The sequence below is a fragment of the Colias philodice genome, chromosome 12, assembly GCF_061535455.1.
Source record: "Colias philodice isolate Cphi_HAF_F1 chromosome 12, ilColPhil1 Martin Lab GWU primary, whole genome shotgun sequence".
NCBI lineage: Eukaryota > Metazoa > Arthropoda > Insecta > Lepidoptera > Pieridae > Colias > Colias philodice.
The window spans coordinates 6,276,361-6,290,390 of record NC_143097.1 but is presented as its reverse complement, the minus strand read 5'-3'; the positions used below and the strand labels follow the sequence as shown (position 1 = coordinate 6,290,390).

The following is a 14,030-nucleotide window of genomic DNA, read 5'->3' as shown; positions in this document are numbered from 1 at the left end:
ATGTTTATCAAATAAGTTTAAGATCTCAGCATTAAACTTTTCAATTTTTTGATCCACTGAATCAGCTGACATAAGTAGGGTCCAATCTGTATTTTTAGCGTCTTGCCGGAGACGTTCTACATCCATACCACCAAAATTTCGCTGCATGAGGATTTTGTGTTTGAATTTAGGGGGACGGGTTTTGTAAGAGAGGTAGATTAGATCATGACACGAGAAAGAATCTGCAGGGCATTGACCGTGCTTCGAGACATGATCTAGGGAAGAAACAAGGATAAGGTCTAGAAGGGAAGGGGAACAATTTGGAATTTTATGAGTAGCGGAGAGTGGAAGTATGTGTATATTGCATGCATTTACTAAGGAAATAAGTTTTTTGCTGCGGTGATCGTCTTTTAAAAGGCATGTATTAAAATCTCCCATTATAATAACATGCTTAAAGAGTGGAAGAAAGTTTTCAAGAAGAGTCTCAAAAGAAGAAAAGTAATTGACATGAAGAGAAGGACTGTATACTACTCCAAGCAGAAGCTTTGTGCAATTTAAGGATATTTCAATGAGTAAATATTCAGGTGTGTTCGGCGGGGGAGGCTGGAGAGACTGACTCAGTATCGTAAAAGGAATGTCGGAGCGCAAATAAATAGCCACTCCACCTCCTCCTCTTCCAATTCGGTCGTTCCGGATTAAGTTAAATCCAGGTAATGAGTAGGAGGCACTCGGTAAAATCGGTTTCAGCCAAGACTCAGAGACAAGAATGGCGCCAAGGTTCTTGTTATTAAAAGAAGATAAGAGATCTGGATAGTGGGCCGGAATACTTTGGGCATTTATGTGGACTACATTAAAGTTTTTCAAACAATCGGATAAATGGGAACTAATTACTTTGTCTAACGACGAGAAAGTCACACTGGAAAAACTACTATCATTATTCTCGCTATCGGATGAAGCAGTAACATATGTATCACTATCAGAGAAATCTCCGATTAGCATTAAATTAAAATGTAGTACAAACTAAATTAATTTTACAAATTTATCACACAAATATACTATGTTAATTTAAATAAAATTTAATCAAACAGTACATTCCAGCTAAAAAGAGTGAAACCAAAATAGCAACATTACGTTCAATCGTACTCATGACATCTTTAACAAAACATTACGTCTAGAATCTAAGTTAGTATCCTGAATAAAGTTTATAAACAATAATTCTAAATTGAGAGTTCGTAGAAAATTATATTATTCAATATGGCAATATTAAAACAAAAGTCACTAGTACCAAATGACATTTAACCCAACTATTGACATATTATTAGTCTGTGACATATTATAGTGACGTTTAAAGTGTAAACAAACTACACAAGTTGAACTTGAAATTATTATATCAGAAAATAAGTGCCTATTGTATAAGTACAAGATTTAGAGCATTATTGCATTACAAGAAATAAGAAAAATTAGTTAATGATACCACTATAAAGCAGTCATGGGCGGAAATTTAGAAAAAAATAAAATTTATAATATGTTACAAGAGGAAAAGTGAAAGAAAGTAAATAAGCAACTCATTTTCTGTTATATCTCTTAGGTCTAGTACCAACCGAGCTTTCCTTATTGACCGCATCATCTATAGTAGCCATGGGAGGATCAGCATTTGCATTCAAGTTATCAGACATCCCAGGAACGGAGTTCAAATCAGAAGAAGATTCAACGCGATGCTTTTTCCCATTCGAGCCTATGACAAATATGATGCCATCTCGTGTCCAGCACTTGTTGACTCCAAAGTGTTGCCGTGCTGCCATAAACAAGTCATGTCTACACTTTGTGAGAAACTCGGATATGGTGACTCCAGAATTCTTGAGAGCAGTTTTGCGCATCCAGACTTTATTTTTAATATGTTGGTCTCTAAATTTGACTAGTATAGGTCTAGGCTTGTTACCTTTAGATGTTCCTATACGATGGCACTTACTTATTGAAGCAGCACTGAGCCCGGCGTCTGGCATTTTATATGATAAGTTCTTGATAAGAATAGAGGATGAATCCTCATCCTTTTCTTCACCAATACCATGGACAAGCAACATCTTCCTTCTAGATCTCATCTCTTGTTGATCTTGAATCTTGAAGAGGAGACTAATTTGTTTATGCAATAAAGTTATTGAGGAAACAACAAAATTGCGAAATAGTGAAAAATCTTCAGCTAGAGATGTGTTTGTAGAAGTAGTGTTAGTGCCAAGTAGGGAATTTTGAAATTCAGCCATCCTTGTGTTGAACATAACAGTCATTTCAGCAAGTGATTGTTGTAGTGAATCCATCTTGAAGTAGGTTGCAGTAAAATAAGGAGAATTGTATAGGGATACTATGCTGGTGAGTACAGAGCACTTTTATATCATGAAAAAGTTCATCAAATACTTTAAAATTATAATAAAATATAAAAATATCAGAGAGCAAAAATTTTAAATGTTAACAGTTTTACATCTACCCTCAGAAAAAAAAAAAAAAAAAAAAAAAAAATGCTAGGTTTTATTTTTCGTAATACACAGGATTTTAAATCTACTCTCGCTATGAAAATACTTTATAATTCTCTCGTAAGGTCCAACCTTGAATACAATTCAGTTGTCTGGTGTCCTTACTATAAAAAATATATTACTCGTATTGAATCAGTACAGAAAAAATTTATTAATAGATTAAGTTATATCACCAAAAACAATATTCAAAACAATATTCTTACAAATTATAGCGAAAAGCTAAACTTTTTTAAAATGGAGTCTTTGGAAGCGCGCAGAAGCGCGTCACAGCTAATATGCCTACATAAATTATTAAACAATGAGATAGACTGTCCATCACTGTTGTCGCAAATTGGTCTCTCGGTGCCTATCTATAATTGTCGGCTAAGTACTTTTTGCCCTATGTACACAAAATTTTCAAAAAATAAATATGGTTCGAACTCCCCGTTACAACTTATTTTAAAATTATATAATAGAACTAGCTGGTGCGTTGTGCGCGGGCTGCAAGCAGCCCGCGAGCCCCTTTTGCCCCTGGGTTGAAGCAATAGGGCAGTCATTAGAATATGTGTTAGAATTCCAAGTCCATTTATAATTTTCTGCTAACAGCGATTCCACAGTCAATCGGAAGTGCTTATAAATTTCCCATTCAAATATTTTCTATTCCGGGGGGCTGTCTACCTTCGAGGGTGCGTGGTGCGCGAGCTGCAAGCAGCTCGCGGCTCATCCCAGGGCAGAAATCTTCAGTCAGTTGAAAATGCATAAAAATTCCCCGTCAATTTGTTAATATCTGCTAACAGCGATTCCACAGTCAATCGGAAGTGCTTATAAATTTCCCATTCAAATATTTTCTATTCCGGGGGGCTGTCTATACCTTCGAGGGTGCGTGGTGCGCGAGCTGCAAGCAGCTCGCGGCTCATCCCAGGGCAGAAATCTTCAGTCATTTGAAAATGCATTTGAATTTCCTGTCCATTTGTTACATCTGCTAACAGCGATTCTACAGTCAGTCGAAACTGTTTATAAATTACTTATTCAAATATTGGTTAAATTCTTGAAACGTGATCCCCGAATTTCATCATTTTGAGGTGTCTAATCGATAGTGGGCAGTGAATTTTCATAATAAACTGTTAAAGAGTTTACTTAACACGCTCGTCGCTTCGCTCCTCGCTACCTATTTGAATATTTACGCCGGCCGCTGACGTGACTTGCTCGCTTGGCTAGTGCAGTAGTTTAAAAGTTAACCTAACTCGCTCGTCGCTTCGCTCCTCGCTACCTATTTGAATATTTACGCCAGCCGCTGCCGTGATTCGCTCGCTTCGCTCGCTTGGCTAGTGCGGTAGTTCAAAAGTAACCTAACTCGCTCGTCACTTCGCTCCTCGCTACTTCTTTGAATATTTACGCAGGCCGCTGACGTGACTTGCTCGCTTCGCTCGCTTGGCTAGTGCGGTAGTTCAAAAGTTAACCTAACTCGCTCGTCGCTTCGCTCCTCGCTACTTCTTTGAATATTTACGCCGGCCGCTGACGTGACTTGCTCGCTTCGCTCGCTTGGCTAGTGCAGTAGTTTAAAAGTTAACCTAACTCGCTCGTCGCTTCGCTCCTCGCTACCTATTTGAATATTTACGCCAGCCGCTGTCGTGATTCGCTCGCTTCGCTCGCTTGGCTCGTGCGGTAGTTCAAAAGTTAATAAATATTTTCTACTCCGGGAGGCTGTCGACCTTCGAGGTTGCGCGGTGCGCGGGCAGCAAGCAGCCCGCGGCGTCGTCCTTTGCCGTTGCTATTAGATGACCCTTCCTACTATGGAAATTTCCGTACAAAATTTTCGAAAAAAAAAAATTTCGCTTTTTAACAAAAAAAATTATATGCCTGGAAGCGGACCAGGTTTTGAAGTATTTTTTACTTAGGCGACCCCGACCTACCTGTCACCGGTTCAGAGAGCCGTTGAATTTCCTGATGTATGGAAAATGGAAACCAGGGGTCGGAGAGAGATTCTGAGTATGCAGTTTTGTAAATCTGACACATCAGAGCACAGAAGTCAATTTTCAGACCCATCGTAAAGTAACTGGCGCCACCATCTTGCTTTGAAAAATTGGCCATTTTTGAAAAAAAAATGGCGTCCAATTTGAAATTTCTCCATTGCCCTGGTAGCGCCCCATCTTCCTGATCATTTTTTAGTTCTACACCCCCCACCTATCTCGCGCCGTTTCGGAGAGCCGTCGAATTTCGCGTTGTATGAAACTCGGAAACCAGCGGTGGAAACTCAATTATGAGTATCCCACCTTAATTTGCGGCTCAATTAAAGCCCCTGTGCCAAGTTTCAGCGCGATTGGCCCAGCAATGGCCATTTTAGCATTTGTATGACGGCGGCCATTTTTTCCGCCATTTTGAATTTTTTTCACCATCTGTGGTAATTGCTCGAGGTCTACTACACATTTAGTTTGAGCACCCCAAATGTAGCTGCTACCGTTTGCGCGGGCCGTTGACCGTCTCCGCGGGCTGTGAGAAAGTTCAAAATTTCGTATTTTTCTGGATATCCTGGGAGCTGGGCGAGTATGAATGCATCATTGGTGTGTTTCTCCGTTGCGCCAACTCGTCTAAATTTAAGTTTTTATGTTTGCGCCAAAAATGGAAAAATTCCAAAATCGAGCGACCCACTATGGCTCCCTGGTAGCGTCCCAGGGTGGTGATCATTTTTAGTTCCGGGACCCCCCACCCAACTCGCACCGTTTCCGCGGGCCGTTGGATTTTCCAATGTATGAAAGTCGGAAACGGGGGCCCGGAGCCACTCGGACGGGGCACCGATCGATTCGCCGGCTCGAACTGAGCACGTGTGCCAAATTTGAGACGTAAGGATTCATAAACGGCGATTTTGGCAAAGTACGGCGGCCATCTTGTTTTCGCGAAAATCCCCATTTTTCCACCTCCCCTGGTAATCGCCACCAGTTCTGAGCATTTTTTGTTCAGACACTCCCCCTCCAGGTATCACCGTTTTTGCGCACCTCCAGGGGTCCACTCTCTTGTCCAGGGTGTTGGAGATGTCAATATTTTTCCGGTGGTCACTCGGCGCACCTCTACACGATCACGTCGAAATCCCCCCCACTTTCCGCGTAGTTTCCGAGAAAACCGATGTCAGTGAGTCAGTGAGTGAGTGGTAGTGTAGCTTTATATATTATAATATTTGCAGTTGATCATAGCACAGATATTTATTTTTCAAAACTAAGCTCGTTCAAAAAGCATATTGTTAAAACATTAAACAAATTGTAATTTAAGTTTTTACTTTTTAGTTTCAATTTAGATATAATTTAATTTTTATGAAAAATTGTTAAAGCGGTGCCTACCTGTAATTTAGATACGTAAATACTAATGTTTATTTTAAGCAAATATTGAATTGTTTGAACAAAAAATTATGTATCTAGTTGGTAAGACTTTTTTAAATAAATAAATAAATAAATAAATAAACAACGAACAACGAACAACGAACAACGAACAACGAACAACGAACAACGAACAACGAACAACGAACAACGAACAACGAACAACGAACAACGAACAACGAACAACGAACAACGAACAACGAACAACGAACAACGAACAACGAACAACGAACAACGAACAACGAACAACGAACAACGAACAACGAACAACGAACAACGAACAACGAACAACGAACAACGAACAACGAACAACGAACAACGAACAACGAACAACGAACAACGAACAACGAACAACGAACAACGAACAACGAACAACGAACAACGAACAACGAACAACGAACAACGAACAACGAACAACGAACAACGAACAACGAACAACGAACAACGAACAACGAACAACGAAGAACGAACAACGAACAATGTGAATGTGAATGTGAATGTGAATGTGAATGTGAATGTGAATGTGAATGTTAACGTGAACGTGAACGTGAACGTGAACGTGAACGTGAACGTGAACGTGAACGTGAATGTGAATGTGAACATACACAAACACAAACACGAACACGAACACGAACACGAACACGAACACGAACAACGAACAACGAACAACGAACAACGAACAACGAACAACGAACACCGAACACCGAACAACGAACAACGAAAAACGAAAAACGAAAAACGAAAAACGAAAAACGAAAAACGAACAACGAACAACGAACAACGAACAACGAACAACGAACAACGAACAACGAACAACGAACAACGAACAACGAACAACGAACAACGAACAACGAACAACGAACAACGAACAACGAACAACGAACAACGAACAACGAACAACGAACAACGAACAACGAACAACGAACAACGAACAACGAACAACGAACAACGAACAACGAACAACGAACAACGAACAACGAACAACGAACAACGAACAACGAACAACGAACAACGAACAACGAACAACGAACAACGAACAACGAACAACGAACAACGAACAACGAACAACGAACAACGAACAACGAACAACGAACAACGAACAATGTGAATGTGAATGTGAATGTGAATGTTAACGTGAACGTGAACGTGAACGTGAACGTGAACGTGAACGTGAACGTGAACGTGAACGTGAATGTGAATGTGAATGTGAACATACACAAACACAAACACGAACACGAACACGAACACGAACACGAACACGAACAACGAACAACGAACAACGAACAACGAACACCGAACACCGAACACCGAACAACGAACAACGAAAAACGAAAAACGAAAAACGAAAAACGAACAACGAACAACGAACAACGAACAACGAACAACGAACAACGAACAACGAACAACGAACAACGAACAACGAACAACGAACAACGAACAACGAACAACGAACAACGAACAACGAACAACGAACAACGAACAACGAACAACGAACAACGAACAACGAACAACGAACAACGAACAACGAACAACGAACAACGAACAACGAACAACGAACAACGAACAATGTGAATGTGAATGTGAATGTGAATGTTAACGTGAACGTGAACGTGAACGTGAACGTGAACGTGAACGTGAACGTGAACGTGAACGTGAATGTGAATGTGAATGTGAACATACACAAACACAAACACGAACACGAACACGAACACGAACACGAACACGAACAACGAACAACGAACAACGAACAACGAACAACGAACAACGAACAACGAACAACGAACAACGAACAACGAACAACGAACAACGAACAACGAACAACGAACAACGAACAACGAACAACGAACAACGAACAACGAACAACGAACAACGAACAACGAACAACGAACAACGAACAACGAACAACGAACAACGAACAACGAACAACGAACAACGAACAACGAACAACGAACAACGAACAACGAACAACGAACAACGAACAACGAACAACGAACAACGAACAACGAACAACGAACAACGAACAACGAACAACGAACAACGAACAACGAAGAACGAACAACGAACAATGTGAATGTGAATGTGAATGTGAATGTGAATGTGAATGTTAACGTGAACGTGAACGTGAACGTGAACGTGAACGTGAACGTGAATGTGAATGTGAACATACACAAACACAAACACGAACACGAACACGAACACGAACACGAACAACGAACAACGAACAACGAACAACGAACAACGAACAACGAACACCGAACACCGAACAACGAACAACGAAAAACGAAAAACGAAAAACGAAAAACGAAAAACGAAAAACGAACAACGAACAACGAACAACGAACAACGAACAACGAACAACGAACAACGAACAACGAACAACGAACAACGAACAACGAACAACGAACAACGAACAACGAACAACGAACAACGAACAACGAACAACGAACAACGAACAACGAACAACGAACAACGAACAACGAACAACGAACAACGAACAACGAACAACGAACAACGAACAACGAACAACGAACAACGAACAACGAACAACGAACAACGAACAACGAACAACGAACAACGAACAACGAACAACGAACAACGAACAACGAACAATGTGAATGTGAATGTGAATGTGAATGTTAACGTGAACGTGAACGTGAACGTGAACGTGAACGTGAACGTGAACGTGAACGTGAACGTGAACGTGAATGTGAATGTGAATGTGAACATACACAAACACAAACACGAACACGAACACGAACACGAACACGAACACGAACACGAACAACGAACAACGAACAACGAACAACGAACACCGAACACCGAACACCGAACAACGAACAACGAAAAACGAAAAACGAAAAACGAAAAACGAAAAACGAACAACGAACAACGAACAACGAACAACGAACAACGAACAACGAACAACGAACAACGAACAACGAACAACGAACAACGAACAACGAACAACGAACAACGAACAACGAACAACGAACAACGAACAACGAACAACGAACAACGAACAACGAACAACGAACAACGAACAACGAACAACGAACAACGAACAACGAACAACGAACAACGAACAACGAACAACGAACAACGAACAACGAACAACGAACAACGAACAACGAACAACGAACAACGAACAACGAACAACGAACAACGAACAACGAACAACGAACAACGAACAACGAACAACGAACAACGAACAATGTGAATGTGAATGTGAATGTGAATGTGAATGTTAACGTGAACGTGAACGTGAACGTGAACGTGAACGTGAACGTGAACGTGAACGTGAACGTGAACGTGAATGTGAATGTGAATGTGAACATACACAAACACAAACACGAACACGAACACGAACACGAACACGAACACGAACAACGAACAACGAACAACGAACAACGAACAACGAACAACGAACAACGAACACCGAACACCGAACAAGAAAAAACGAAAAACGAAAAACGAAAAACGAAAAACGAAAAACGAAAAACGAAAAACGAACAACGAACAACGAACAACGAACAACGAACAACGAACAACGAACAACGAACAACGAACAACGAACAACGAACAACGAACAACGAACAACGAACAACGAACAACGAACAACGAACAACGAACAACGAACAACGAACAACGAACAACGAACAACGAACAACGAACAACGAACAACGAACAACGAACAACGAACAACGAACAACGAACAACGAACAACGAACAACGAACAACGAACAACGAACAACGAACAACGAACAACGAACAACGAACAACGAACAACGAACAACGAACAACGAACAATGTGAATGTGAATGTGAATGTGAATGTGAATGTTAACGTGAACGTGAACGTGAACGTGAACGTGAACGTGAACGTGAACGTGAACGTGAACGTGAACGTGAATGTGAATGTGAATGTGAACATACACAAACACAAACACGAACACGAACACGAACACGAACACGAACACGAACAACGAACAACGAACAACGAACAACGAACAACGAACAACGAACAACGAACAACGAACAACGAACAACGAACAACGAACAACGAACAACGAACAACGAACAACGAACAACGAACAACGAACAACGAACAACGAACAACGAACAACGAACAACGAACAACGAACAACGAACAACGAACAACGAACAACGAACAACGAACAACGAACAACGAACAACGAACAACGAACAACGAACAACGAACAACGAACAACGAACAACGAACAACGAACAACGAACAACGAACAACGAACAACGAACAACGAACAACGAACAACGAACAACGAACAACGAACAACGAACAACGAACAACGAACAACGAACAACGAACAACGAACAACGAACAACGAACAACGAACAACGAACAACGAACACGAACAACGAACAACGAACAACGAACAACGAACACGAACACGAACACGAACACGAACACGAACACGAACACGAACACAAACTCGAATTTTAATTCGAACACAAACACAAGCACAAACACGAACAACGAACATCGAACAACGAACAACGAACACACGAACACGAACACACGAACACGAACACACGAACACGATAGACCGGGAGATACTGACACAAAATTTCGAGTCATTTGTAACAGGATGGCGGTTCTACAGGGGTCTTAGTACGCAATGACAAAAAGAAAAACGATGGCGTGAACGCTGGTACCGGCGGCTTAGTCGCGTGGGCGTTAGTCGAACTCGTCGGAAAATAGCGAAAGTCAAACGATTTGTAACAGTATGGCACTTATTTTTCCTGTAAGTTTGAGGATCAACAAATATAAATACAAAATTTCAAAGATCTAAGTGTTGGAAATCCTCACTTATATAAATTAATAATAAATTAAGTTTTCAGGTATAACAGCACTTTTTCCCCCTACTAGAAGTATGGCAAATATAATAATGGTCACATTTTATCAAATACTCTCCAAAAATCCAAATGCAATACTGGTACAAAAAGTTTGGCGAAATTAAATTTTTTTGCAGATTTTCGGCGGTATGGCGACCATTTGGAATCGTCCGAAAAGTATGGCATGGCGATTTTCGTAAATGGCTGCACGACGATAGTTACCTGTGCAAAAGTTAGCCTGGTACAAATGGTTGAATGATTGTTTTATTTAAATCAACACATTCGCGTCGGTATGGCGGGCTGTAAGTCACACCGGAAAAGTATGGCATGACACTACCGCCTACTACTTTTTTATGGGCTATCGGTAAATTCTAAAATTTTTGTGTTACAAATCGTTTGACTTTCGCTATTTTACCGACGAGTTCGACAAACGCCCACGCGACTAAGACACCGGTACCAGCGTTCACACCATCATTTTTCTTTTTGTCATTGCGTACTAAGACCCCTGTAGAACCGCCATCCTTGTTACAAATGACTCGAAATTTTGTGTCAGTATCTCCCGGTCTACGAACACCACCATTGACTGCTGATTGTGATTACTATGAACGTCATGCATTGTCCCGCGAGTCCGAGTCAACTCAAATTCAACGCTTGAGTTATTAGCATAATATTATTCGCACATCTATTTCTAGATCTTTACAGGCCAGTATTAACGTTATGCGCGTTTGACTGTTGAGATTTTCATACGGCATGAAGAGATAAATGGCAAGAGCGCAACGAACGTAGACTTTAAAGAGATTTTAAAAGTAATTTCTAATATAATTGTTAACTCGCGGTAGGAAAATTATTATAATTTTATATAAGTAACTATAATGCTTTTCTTCTTTTAAGTATAAGTTAATTGAAATCCTCCAGTTGTTTTCGTCTAAAGTCCACGCGAACGAAGTCGCGGGCATCAGTTAGTGATTAAATAAAAAAAGTCAAGAAACAGAGAAATGAATATTTTGCATGGCAAAATAAAAGTTGTCACTTACTAACGAAAAGTTTCTCATTAGCAGCGCAGCTTTACAAACTGTTGAAAAAGTAATACATAGTTTAGTATATTTAGCGTTTATGTTATGTGTGAGTGAATGTCCAAATATTCTTAATTCTACATAATATTATAATCTCATAATGTTGCGTTCAAATGTAGACATATTATGCTCGAGGGAGCCAGTCGTTTTAATGAGCATCGTTTGAAAATGTCTCTACGTATTTTAATATTTCACGCGATTCGCGATGTATTTATGTATTTCAAAGCCATTTAGGGGACGCTATAATAACAAACAAGAGAAAAACTAAAAACTATAAATGAAATAGATTTTTTATAGATAGATTTTTGTAAATGAAACTTATAAATGTATTTTGTCTAAATATATTTTCAAAATGCAGTCTATATTTAGGTTTAAGTAATAATGTTGTGTTGTCTTGAAGGCGATTACGTTGTTGATGGGACTACACGTGCCTCAAATCGCATCGAAAGTGGCGCGCGCTTTACCGCGCTACACCGACATTATTGTGGCTGATGTTGGTGAGATATTCGTAATAAATTATATTTTCTTGTTATCAGTTTTTATATTAGCTTTTTGGTACCTATCCTTTGTGTTCTTTTTAATAAAATTAAGACAGTTGCGTTTGCCGTGAGCAAATCTAAAGTTGATCTAACTAGATAAAAAAGGAATCGTCTCCCATGATCCCAATCGTATTTACAATGGATGCCTGTATCAAAATAGTAATTATTTATTAAAAATACAATATGATTATCTTTTTTTATTTGAATGTAGCATTCTACGCAGCGGGAGTAGCGATACGTGAAGAAGGAAGCAACGGAGCCCGCGAGGCTTTCGTGTTTCTCAACCATTGCTTGGATCTGGCGGAGGCTGCGGATGAAGATAACGCGCATCTCTTGGACTATACCGATTTTGGTGAGGTTTTAGCGGGACTACGATATGACTTTTACATTAAATGTCTGTAGCAAATTACGGTGGTAATTTATGGTGTAAAATAAACGATTTATTTATATTAGGTATAACTTTATTACGTTATGAAATTACTGGGTTTAACTGTACTTTATCATGACTATGATGTCGAGTTGAGAGGCGTAATTTTTTTGTGGAAACTTATAGTTTTTGAGTTGTGAATTTTTGAAAAGCAAAAAATTAAGTTTTTGTTGCGCATATATTTATTGTTTTGCCAGTGTCCAATTTGGCGATTCATTTCATGTAAAACAATTTGAGAGAATAATGTGTCTTTTTACTTATGACATTATCGGGTGAAGAAAATAATATCGTGTTAATAAACGTACAGAGTGCACGGACTGGTCGCGCAGTCCGCTGCTGGCGGAGCGGAGCGCGGTGCGCGGCGCCACGCTGCTCGCCCTGCGCGACTGGGTGCTCGCGCTCTCCATGGACCGGGCCGTCGAACAAGTGAACAAACAAACAATTAATAAATCCTGCACATGCTGCAAAATTTAACTTACAAACAATTAACAAATCCTGCACATGCTGCAAAATTTAACTTACAAACAATTAACAAATCCTGCACATGCTGCAAAAATTTAACTTACAATTTTAACACACGCCACACGATCAGCTATACACTACCTATAGGGTATGGTTAATTTTTGGCACAAGCCACACACCATCAGCTATTCACTATAGAATATGGTTAATTTTTCGCACACAAAATTTATAAGTTGAAATTGTGCAACACGCTTTATTATACTGCAGTGTAGGATTATTTTTTGTTATTTTAAAGGAAAATATAAAAAGGAGAATTGATAAACTTAAGTTGCGAGTAAAAGGCGGTTAAATGTTTTTGATGATTTAATACATGCTGATGAAACGTTTAACGTTTTTTTTGCCGCATTTTGCGGAAATAACTAAACGGTTTTTAAGTTAGATAAATCTCTACTGTTAGTTACTGTAAGATAACCTCTTGAGTAACATAAATTGTTCATTTTCTCGATAAAATGACATGAAAATTACAATTATAATTAATTACAGTTGCTTGCCTACTACCCACTCTAAGAGAATAAAATATAAGCACATTTTTGTGAAATAATTTATTATATTATCCAAATCGTAAATCGCACAACATCCTTGTAATTAACAAATGTTCAACAAACACGCAACAGACGCTGCCCGTAGACGCGAGCGGTGCGTACGTGTCGCGAGCACGCGCGGGCGAGCCGCCCTGCGTGCTCACCGGACACCCGCTAGCCAACAGACTCGTCACCTTCACTAACGGTGAGATTTGTTTTGTACGGG

The 14,030-nt window shown here is 39.7% G+C and overlaps 1 protein-coding gene across 1 annotated transcript in view; it reads left to right on the top strand.

Moving 5' to 3' along the window:
• Positions 1-14,030, top strand: part of Oseg2 (intraflagellar transport protein Oseg2) — a 40,651-nt gene that overhangs the window by 26,170 nt on the left and 451 nt on the right. Inside the window, exons 31-34 of the mRNA XM_089701913.1 lie at positions 12,196-12,292; positions 12,546-12,686; positions 13,069-13,187; positions 13,898-14,009. Coding sequence (XP_089558039.1) covers positions 12,196-12,292; positions 12,546-12,686; positions 13,069-13,187; positions 13,898-14,009 — 469 coding nt within the window. The remainder of the gene's footprint in view (positions 1-12,195; positions 12,293-12,545; positions 12,687-13,068; positions 13,188-13,897; positions 14,010-14,030) is intronic.